Source organism: Myxine glutinosa, chromosome 10 (assembly GCF_964187855.1).
Source record: "Myxine glutinosa chromosome 10, kmMyxGlut1.1, whole genome shotgun sequence".
In the NCBI taxonomy this organism is placed as follows: domain Eukaryota; kingdom Metazoa; phylum Chordata; class Myxini; order Myxiniformes; family Myxinidae; genus Myxine; species Myxine glutinosa.
Genome location: NC_136270.1, coordinates 123,219,541 through 123,230,789, shown reverse-complemented (window position 1 = coordinate 123,230,789; position 11,249 = coordinate 123,219,541). Strand labels below are relative to the sequence as shown.

Below are 11,249 nucleotides of genomic sequence, written 5' to 3'. Positions count from 1 at the left end.
TTTCTAAAACCAAATCACGCAATGGAGGCCGCCATCGACCGGATGTGGAAGTTTGCATAAAACAATTGCGAAAAAGTTCAATTGGAGTTTGTTTCACCCGTCGTTGTTTGAGTCACAATCTAATGCACCTCTAATTTGTAATTAAAATACTTTAAAACCAACCTCGTTATCTTCAACGAAAATCGTCACCAAACACCAATGAGAACCAATGAGATTTGAGCATTTGAAAAATATTTTTAAAAAGCTTATTCCCGCGTTTCGGACGCTGAAAACGGCGTCAAATATTCTAAAATTGACGAAGAATTATTTTTTAGAAACCTCGCGGCTGTAGGGGATAGTTTTTCACGGCCAGAAATACGGTATAAGCGGTTTACATAAAGAAAGAAAGCTCGGTTTGATTAACGACAGTCACACATTGCCGTTGAAACGGCGCTATCGTCTGATCTGTCGGCACTGATCTTACTGCAAGCTAACTTCTTCTGGTGGAGGAAGCCGCCATGCCCGGAGAGAACCAGCCCTGACAGCGACTGGAGTTAGAAGACTGCACACATACTGTGAAAACGTATGTTAAGCCCAGTTAAAATTTCTTAAAATAGGCCCTGAACTAGCACATCGTATAGTTACTTCCTTAAGCTTCTTGTGACATTTATTGTATGTAGGTATTGGGGAGGACTGTCTGCTCTTCTCTTTTACCAAGTCTTACCAGGTACGGTACCTACACCGACCTACTATCAACTACCTAACCTACTGATGCCATCGTGATGGGTAAAATAGTGGCAAGAGGCTTTGGCTTCGCCGGCTCATTGCGGCTTTGCAGTCGGGTACTAGTAAAATTTATGTTGTTTTTTTATGTTGTTGTTTTGGCAATCTCATGAGTATGGATGAATGAATGAATTAATTATATTGACTCTTCGTCCCCTTTCAGGGCATGAGAGCAAAGAACACACAATAATACAAACACAGCTGAGTTTCTCCGTCAGCTTTGAAGAGGAAGAAGAGGAAGGACAAGAGGAAGAAGATGAAGAAGAAGCGCCAATGATCTGTTCATGCTGTTTCTCTGTATTGTTTGTTCATAATCACAATAATGAAATTATGACAAACGTACGTAGCCAAAGGTAATCTGTCTTTTTGGAAAAGAAAACTGTGAATACTCTTGAAATTTCGCCATTTTTGACGAACTACATCGTTCCGTTTCCGCCACAGTTGTGTTGTTCTGAAACAAAATGGCGGCTTAATAACCCAGCGATGTCACAGAGGGCTGACCAAGATGGCGGGTGGCCTTTTTGGTAAGGCCTATTTTGGTATTTGATACCGAACTGTATCAATTTCTGAGCTGTATTTCTGAGAGATGCATCTCTGAGACTTTCAGAATGAAATTTTACATCAATAATGGGAATAGAAAAGTATGTGGGGCTGACATATTTTACCTTGACCTGATTTTAAGGTCATGACCTAATTATAGACATTTTAACATTTTCACCAAACTCGACTGAGGCCTGTCCGGGCAGAACGAACTTGCCCTCGCTAGATAGCCTAGACTCTAGACAGTCTAGAGGAAGGCTCATTTACATTGTACGCCTAACGAGTTGAAGGTCAAGATCTTACACCCTTCGGAGACCTAAACCACCATTTAGGTTTTTCTCCTTTTTTCTGCCAATGTACGAGTTTTTTCGGAATTAAATTCTGCATCAATCATGGGAATAAAGAGTATGCGAGGTTTACGTAATTTCATTTGACCTTGACCTATTTTAAGGTCATGACCTAATTATAGACATTTGAACATTTTCCACCAAAACTCGATCAACGTTTGTGATTGGACCAACATACTGTAATCCACAGATAGCCTATATCAAGGTGCGTTTATGCTTAATATATATCACACATCTCCAGGTTAAAGGTCAAATGGCAGTCTGAAAAAAAAGCGTTTTTTGCCATTGCTCGATTTTTCCATTACGGAATCTTAAAGATCACTTGGCCTTCCAAGATGTTCCTTCATCATAATAGTGTACATACGGTACCTGCAGTGAAGTTGCGTGCACCTGATATTTGACTCGTGCCCTTGGCCTACCTTTTTTCGAATTGTGACCTAATTAACAAAAAACACCTTTTTGATCATATCTTTAATAATATAATTTACCTCTGATTTTCATGAAGTTGAGTTTTATGGATAGATTGTAGATGGCGACACATTTTCCTAATTTACACTCTACCCCTACATGTTGAAGGTCAAGGTCATACGGCGATCCGAAAAAATATGCCGTCATTGGATTGTGGGCCAAAGGTAAGCCATTGGAGGCTAACTCTTGGTGATCACCGGTGGAGGTTAACCCTTGGCGATCTCGATGGGAGGCTAACCCTTCGCGATCGCTGGTGGAGGCTCACCCTTGACGATCTCTATGAGAGGCTAACCCTTGGTGATCTCTGGGGGAGGCTAACCCTTGGTGATCGCTGGTGGAGGCTCACCCTTGACGATCTCTATGGGAGGCTAACCCTTGGTGATCTCTGGGGGAGGCTAACTCTTGGTGATCTCGATGGGAGGCTAACCCTTGACGATCTCTATGAGAGGCTAACCCTTGGTGATCTCTGGGCGAGGCTAACCCTTGGTGATCTCTGGGGAAGGCTAACCCTTGGTGATCTCTGGGGGAGGCTAACCCTTAGTGATCGCTGGGGGAGGCTAACCCTTGGTGATCTCTGGGGGAGGCTAACCCTTGGTGATCTCTGGGGGAGGCTAACCCTTGGTGATCTCTGGGGGAGGCTAACCCTTGGTGATCGCTGGGGGAGGCTAACCCTTGGTGATCGCTGGGGGAGGCTAACCCTTGGTGATCTCTGGGAGAGGCTAACCCTTGGTGATCTCTGGGGGAGGCTAACCCTTGGTGATCGCTGGGGGAGGCTAACCCTTGGCGATCGCTGGGGGAGGCTATCCCTTGGTGATCTCGATGGGAGGCTAACCCTTGGTGATCTCTGGGAGAGGCTAACCCTTGGTGATCTCTGGGGGAGGCTAACCCTTGGTGATCGCTGGTGGAGGCTAACCCTTGGTGATCTCTGGGGGAGGCTAACCCTTGGTGATCTCTGGGGGAGGCCAACCCTTCGTGATCTCTGGGGGAGGCTAACCCTTGGCGATCTTGATGGGAGGCTAACCCTTGGCGATCTTGATGGGAGGCTAACCCTTGGTGATCGCTGGTGGAGGCTAACCCTTGGTGATCTCTGGGGGAGGCTAACCCTTGGTAATCTCTGGGGGAGGCTAACCCTTGGCGATCTCTGGGGGAGGCTAACCCTTGGTAATCTCTGGGGGAGGCTAACCCTTGGTGATCTCTGGGGGAGGCTAACCCTTGGTAATCTCTGGGGGAGGCTAACCCTTGGCGATCTCTGGGGGAGGCTAACCCTTGGTAATCTCTGGGGGAGGCTAACCCTTGGTGATCTCTGGGGGAGGCTAACCCTTGGTAATCTCTGGGGGAGGCTAACCCTTGGCGATCTCTGGGGGAGGCTAACCCTTGGTAATCTCTGGGGGAGGCTAACCCTTGGTGATCTCTGGGGGAGGCTAACCCTTTGTGATCTCTGGGGGAGGCTAACCCTTGGTGATCTCGATGGGAGGCTAACCCTTGGCGATCTCTGGGAGGCTAACCTTTGGCGATCGCTGGTGGAGGCTAACCCTTGGTAATCTCTGGGGGAGGCTAACCCTTGCTGATCTCTGGGGGAGGCTAACCCTTGGTGATCTCTAGGGGAGGCTAACCCTTGGTGATCTCTGGGGGAGGCTAACCCTTGGTGATCTCTGGGGGAGGCGATCCCTTGGTGATCACCGGTGGACGCTAACCCTTGGTGATCTCTGGGGGAGGCGATCCCTTGGTGATCGCCGATGGAGGCTAACCCTTGGTGATCGCCGGTGGAGGCTAACCCTTGGTGATCTCTGGGGGAGGCTAACCCTTGGTGATCTCTGGGGAAGGCTAACCCTTGGCGATCTCTATGTGAGGCTAACCCTTGGCGATCGCTGGTGGAGGCTAGCCCTTGGTGATCTCTGGGGGACGCTAACCCTTGGTGATCGCCTGTGGAGGCTAACCCTTGGTGATCTCTAGGGGAGGCTATCCCTTGGTGATCGCCGATGGAGGCTAACCCTTGGTGATCGCCGGTGGAGGCTAACCCTTGGCGATCTCTGGGGGAGGCTAACCTTTGGTGATCTCTGGTGGAGGCTAACCCTTGGTGATCTCTGTGGGAGGCTAACCCTTGGTGATCTCTGGGGGAGGCTAACCCTTGGTGATCTCTGGGGGAGGCTAACCCTTGGTGATCGCCGGTGGAGGCTAACCCTTCGCGATCGCCGGTGGAGGTTGTCGTGCTGTGTACGTCCAAGTGGGGGCCGCTGGTGGGTGGGCTGAGTGAGGCCTGTTTTGCCTGGAATAAAGATGGTGCTTGATCTTGTCTTCGTGTCCGCATCTGTGCTACTGTGTATTAAAGACACCACAGAGGTTAACCCTTTGCTATTGTTACATATTTATGTGAATGTATGTGAATTACCATTCAGGTCTTTGCTTATCAATGTGTAGTAGATTAAGGGTTGTTATGGTTGGAGGATCAGGAGCCCTTCTGAAAAAGAGACCGGAAACGGAAGAGGAAAAGACACGAGGAAGAAAAGCGACGAGGTTTCTTCTTCCTCGCCCCGCTCCGACAAAAGGTGGGATCGACCTTGCGCCGCGTGGAAAAGCGGCGTTCCCAAGCCCGTCTGGCGAGAGGAGTTACCGGGACGTGTACCTACCCGGTGGAGGCGTCAATTTGCCGTGGGGCCGTGCACCGACCCCGCGTCTGGCACCGTTCGCGGCACCGTCGACAAAGACGCGTACGGGTCGCACGTTGGGGCCTAACACGCGTTGCAAGCGGCGTGGGGCTTTTGCTGGCTTTACCGTACCCGCTTCGCGTGGCCACGAGGGGGCTGCAGCCGTGGTTCCTGGTACGATACCTGCCCGGTGGAAACACGTCCACCCGGGGTTCGTTCAACCGCCCGAGTGCGGCGACGCCGACCATCATCTTGGTCAGGAGGGGCCCAGAGACATTGTGAGGGACAGAGACCAAAAGGGGGTCGTGAGTACAAAAGGGGACACACATATATAAGATGGCCATCTTAATCATCTAGGGAATTGATTGTGGATGGTGAATTGTTGATGGTTGTTTGTTGTTGATTGCTCGGGGAAAATATCCTTGATTGTAGCATTGAAATTGTATGGTATCATTACCCTTGAAATATATCATTGAAACTCAGTTTTCTCTTGGGTGGAATTCCTAGGGATTGCATTGCGAAAGAGCATATATAATACAACTTTCTGGCGACGTTCCTCTCACGGTCCGGGGGTCACCGAGACCAGGTAGTCACCGAGGGGACCACATAACAGAATTGGGGGCTCGTCCAAATTACGATTTGCGGATTCGCAATTGGGTCTACGTCCGGGATCTAAAATTGTATAAAATAATAAAATAATATTTTTATTAATTAAAATTTATTAATTAAGTATTAATTGGTCAATTTTGGGGAAATTGGGGGTAAAGTATTGGGTGAAGGTTAACAGGTGTTAACGATAGGCACCATGGCGTTTGTGGCACAGAACTTTGCGGTAACACCTAGTGAGGCACAGTTCCGAGCGTTACTAAAAGCGGACCTCTTGAAATTGGCCAAACATTTTAACTTGGAGGTCCGAACTAATTTGAGGAAGGCAGAGTTGCAGACCACGGTGATACAGTCTATGGTGGGATTAGGAACATGGGACGAGTTAGCCTGGCAGTGGCTACCCGAAGAACCAGAAGACGTTGAGCTCCGGAAACTGGAGTTGCAATTACGGAGCCAGGAACGGATTAAAGAAGAAGAAAGGAAAGCAGAAAAGGAAAGAGCAGAAGAAGAAAGGAAAGCAGAAGAGAGGAGAGAAGAGAAACAAGCAGAGGAAAGGAGAGTGGAACGAGAACTCCAGGAAAGGTTAGCAGAAGAAGAAAGGAAAGCAGAAAAGGAAAGAGCAGAAGCAGAAAGGAAAGCAGAAGAGAGGAGAGAAGAGAAACAAGCAGAGGAAAGGAGAGTGCAACGAGAACTCCAGGAAAGGTTAGAAGGGAGAAAAACAGAGGAGAGGAGAGCTGCAAGGGACCTCGAAGCAGAGGAGAGAAAAGCGGAAAGGGAATTAAAGGAACGTGACATGGAGCTTCAGCAGGAAATTAAATTCAAGGAGCTGGAGTTAATGAGAGAACGGGGAGAGGTACCACCCTTGCTGACGGGGTCGACACCTATCCAGAAAACCTGGGATGTGGGCAGACATGTGAGGCTGGTTCCACCGTTCAGTGAAAAGGAAGTCGCGAAATTTTTTCCACACTTTGAGAAAGTGGCTCGACAATTAAACTGGCCGGAGGAGGCCTGGACCATACTAGTGCAAAGTGTGCTGGTGGGAAAAGCTCAAGAGATTTATTCGGCGCTACCAACGGACCAATGTGCAGATTATGAGGTACTGAAGAAACACATCCTCAAAGCCTATGAGTTGGTTCCGGAAGCTTACAGGCAAAAATTCAGGAATGCCAGGAAGAGGGAGAGTGAGACCCATGTGGAATTTGCCAGAGTGAAAGAAAACATGTTTGATCGGTGGTGTGAGTCAAAAGGAGTCGGGAAAGACTTCGAAACATTGCGTGACTTGATCCTGGTGGAGGAATTTCAGCAGTGTGTCCACGAGGACATCAAAGTGTACCTGCAGGAAAAGAAAGTACCAAAGTTGTGGGACGCAGCCACCATGGCAGATGATTATGCCTTAACCCACCGAATAGGGGTCCACGAACCTAACTCCTCGCCTAGATCTCCGCAGGGGAGGTGGGGAACAGCAGGTGCGGAGAACGACAATACATGGCGGCGGCCTCGAGAGGATTATGGGGACAACGCGGATACCCCACCTGTTCGAAATCAGAGGGATGCGGGCCCAAGACAAACTTATATTTTGGGGGGCCCGAGGCAGACCACGAGTTTTTCCTCCGGGCCTACTTGCGCTTTTTGCAAGAAACCTGGACACTTGATGTCCAGTTGTTACCGCATGAAAAGGGAAGACCCAGAGCGGAGTCCGACTATTACGACTCCAAATGCAATGGCCATTGTGAGAAATCGCCATCAAAAGGGTTACCAACCATTTATTTCAGAGGGGTTTGTGTCACTGGATGGAGCCTCGACTAACCGGAGACCGGTTAGGACATTGAGGGACACAGGAGCACATCAATCTTTAATGCTTGAAGGCATTTTGCCATGGCCCGAGGAGACGGCAACGGGGGATAGTGTTCGTTTACAGGGGATCGGGGGCGGTGTTAGTGCTCCACTTCATGTCATCCATTTGGAGTCCGATTTGGTGTCAGGACCGGTCACCGTCGGTTTACAAGCCACACTTCCTGTAGAGGGTGTATCTGTGGTTATCGGGAATGATTTGGCCGGGGGTCAAGTTTATGGTAACCTGAGGGTTGGTAAAGAGCCCAGCAGGGAAAATAACACCACACCAGCTCGGGATGGCGACAACAGTACCAAGTTATTTGTAGGGGGACTGAACTTCAAAACAGAGGAAGAAGTTCTGACCTCTGTCTTCAACAGATATGGGCCGCTGGTGGAAGTGCGGTTGGTAAGAGACAGGGAAACGCAACAGTCAAGAGGGTTCGGCTTTGTCACGTTTGCAAGCCCAAAAGACGCCAGAGAAGCAGAGAAGAATTGGAATGGCAAGGATTTGGAGGGTCGGACCATAACAGTAGGGAAGGCATTTCGTAGGCGTCGAGAGGTCTACAGGAGAGTACAACTGGGCGGTAGTTTTGGTGGTGGCCGCAATCAATATTATTATGGAGGCTCCCTGAGTTACGGCAGCTCCCGAAGGAAGGATTGTCAAAGTAGTGGCCGAGAAGGAGACCGCTATATTTGGGACTACAGGGACAAGCGGTCCCCCCATAATTATTAGGGAAGTTCTGAAAAGCTGAAGCACTGAAGGCGGCGGAGCCGCCGAGCCAAGATTCCTACACGGATTAACCGTGAACGCCCCGTTCCTAAAGGCGTCCATGTAGTGAACTTTCATGCACGGACTAACCGTGAACTCCACGTTCCTCAAGGCGTCCATGTAGAGAACTTTCCTGCACGGACTAACCGTGAACTCCATGTTCCTAAAGGCATCCATGTAGTGAATACTCGGCTTGGCCTCCCGGAAAAAGTGCTATCGAGTTGCTTAACTTTGGATCTTTGATCAACCCCTTAACCTTCATTCACAAGAAACTGATAGTCAAAGTCAGAGGGTCATGAGATGGGGTTTGGCTTGGTAGGAGTCCAACGGGAAATTGAACATGTAAAGGGTAGGGACAATGTCGTTGCTGGTGCTTTGTCCAGAGGGAATTACCTTTGAAAATCTCTGGGGGTTTTGTGAAATTTTGTTGCTTTATTTTTGAGTTGTGATAATTGTTGCCCAGGGGAACTGATGATTTGGGGGTTGAGTTACCTGGTTTGTTTATCCAAGTTGGCCGGCAAAGAAAGTTTTCGCTGGGTTCAAACTTTCTTTCTTGAAGGGGGGGAGTGTTACATATTTATGTGAATGTATGTGAATTACCATTCAGGTCTTTGCTTATCAATGTGTAGTAGATTAAGGGTTGTTGTGGTTGGAGGGTCAGGAGCCCTTCTGAAAAAGAGACCGGAAACGGAAGAGGAAAAGACACGAGGAAGAAAAGCGACGAGGTTTCTTCTTCCTCGCCCCGCTCCGACAAAAGGTGGGATCGACCTTGCGCCGCGTGGAAAAGCGGCGTTCCCAAGCCCGTCTGGCGAGAGGAGTTACCGGGACGTGTACCTACCCGGTGGAGGCGTCAATTTGCCGTGGGGCCGTGCACCGACCCCGCGTCTGGCACCGTTCGCGGCACCGTCGACAAAGACGCGTACGGGTCGCACGTTGGGGCCTAACACGCGTTGCAAGCGGCGTGGGGCTTTTGCTGGCTTTACCGTACCCGCTTCGCGTGGCCACGAGGGGGCTGCAGCCGTGGTTCCTGGTACGATACCTGCCCGGTGGAAACACGTCCACCCGGGGTTCGTTCAACCGCCCGAGTGCGGCGACGCCGACCATCATCTTGGTCAGGAGGGGCCCAGAGACATTGTGAGGGACAGAGACCAAAAGGGGGTCGTGAGTACAAAAGGGGACACACATATATAAGATGGCCATCTTAATCATCTAGGGAATTGATTGTGGATGGTGAATTGTTGATGGTTGTTTGTTGTTGATTGCTCGGGGAAAATATCCTTGATTGTAGCATTGAAATTGTATGGTATCATTACCCTTGAAATATATCATTGAAACTCAGTTTTCTCTTGGGTGGAATTCCTAGGGATTGCGTTGCGAAAGAGCATATATAATACAACTTTCTGGCGACGTTCCTCTCACGGTCCGGGGGTCACCGAGACCAGGTAGTCACCGAGGGGACCACATAACACTATCGCTTTGTGATCCCAGATATCTCGTTCTTTGTTGATTTCCAAGATTCCATCCAAATAGGAGGACAAACTTCATGTTTCTGTTAAAGATCCTCAACTTAGTTTTGATGTTATCCTTATTTGATTTCCAACTTTCCTCGAGTCTCATGAGCTCACCCCTTTACGTTTGGATTCGTTGTATCCATCTGCATTTGTCCTCCTGTTATGGTAACCATGGACCCCAGGTATGTAAACTTGTGAACCTCTCTGATTGGTGAATCGTTGCACGTGATGTTAGTTGCTTGTGTGTGACATTTATGTTCAATTCTTCCGCTTGTTTTGTCTCGTGATGCTCATTTCCAGCCCCACTTGAACCACCTACCTCCGGTAGCCGACTTACCTTCTCCTGTAACCTCCGGGTTTGTAAGGACCGTGACGTCATCACCTAAGCTGATGTAGCGAAGCGTCTACGGTGCCTATTCTGGGTTCGAATCCCGACGCAGCTATAAATTGTCATCCTGGACAAATTCCTGTCTGCACCGAGTGTTAGCTACACGGTAACGGTAAACGTTGCACGCACCACTGTACACCGTGTATGTTACTCGTCGCTATTGCGAACGGTGATTGCGCTAATGGGTGTTTACCTGCTGCTCTGCCCACGCTCGGGCGAAAGGTCGTCCGTCCATTTCCTTCGTGCGATCCTCACGTTGCGTGAAAAGAGATCTGAAGGTTCAGAGGCGCCTTCCGTTCAGTGAATATTTAAAACTCTCCGACCGACATGAAAGTTCCTCTAATGGGCCGCTCGGTGGGAAATTGACGGAAGAAAGGTGATCGGCGTGCATTATGTGCGGTAACCCACGGTGACCTTACACCATGGCCGTGGACCCTAATACTAATAGTGCACACTGAAAACGCTCGCGTTTCGGGCCCAGGGAGGGACCGGGGATCATTCGAATTGAAAGCTGATATGTCATCGATATAGAGAAGACATATTGATACCATGTGGTCAGACATATTATGGTCGCAGGGTATACTATAACTTTTACAACTACCGGGCAAATAAGGGTGGTTAACCTCGTCATTCAATTTGTTCGCTGCAGCCGGGGAAACGTGGCCATTTAAATGGTCGGTAATTTCAATTATCAATTGTGTCTGTGGCCACCGTTACCAACACCACGTGACACCACACGGTCATCAGTCATCACGAACCGCTCCACTTTGAGCAAGCACCGCCCACTTTGTCTGGCACGCACCGACTCACAGCACGAGCGGCTCCGCCTCCAACGTTTCAAACCACGCCTTCCGCTCCAAGCGGCTCAACCTCCAACGTGTTAAACCACGCCTTCCGCTCCAACCGGCGGCACGAGTGGCTCCGCCTCCAACGTTTCAAACCACGCCTTCCGCTCCGAGCGGCTCCGCCTCCAACGTTTCAAACCACGCCTTCCGCTCCGGAGCGGCTCCGCCTCCAACATTTTATACCACGCCTTCCGATCCATGATTGGCCGGCAGAGGCTGAGTGATGCGTGTTTCATGTTATTATAATATAATCGCGTTATAAAGCAACGCATAAGGCATTGAGACACACAGCACTACAGGGACATTCACGAGAGAGAGCAGACAGAGACAAACAGCGTATTAGACAAAATGGCAAACTCGTACTTTCAGTTGGGTGAAGTATCAGCAGCGCAATTTTTGAATACCTGGAGTCGCTATGACATCGACGGTGAGCCCGCGTACCTTGAGTGCGGTGATTGTGCAGTGAGCATGTGTGGGTCAACGGGCGATGAGTGCGCAACGAGTGTAAGCGTGATACTGTGACTTTACCTGAACA

At 49.5% G+C, this 11,249-nt stretch overlaps 1 protein-coding gene across 2 annotated transcripts in view; it reads left to right on the top strand.

The window, feature by feature from the left end:
* Positions 1 to 10,907: 10,907 nt before the first annotated feature.
* CALB2 (calbindin 2) overlaps positions 10,908 to 11,249 on the top strand; it is a 36,885-nt gene continuing 36,543 nt past the window's right edge. The window contains exon 1 of one of the 2 annotated variants that reach the window (XM_068126175.2): positions 10,908 to 11,141. In XM_068126175.2, the coding sequence (XP_067982276.1) occupies positions 11,063 to 11,141 (79 nt within the window). In that variant the 5' untranslated portion in view covers positions 10,908 to 11,062. The remainder of the gene's footprint in view (positions 11,142 to 11,249) is intronic. The other variant, XM_068126174.2, reaches the window with a different exon arrangement.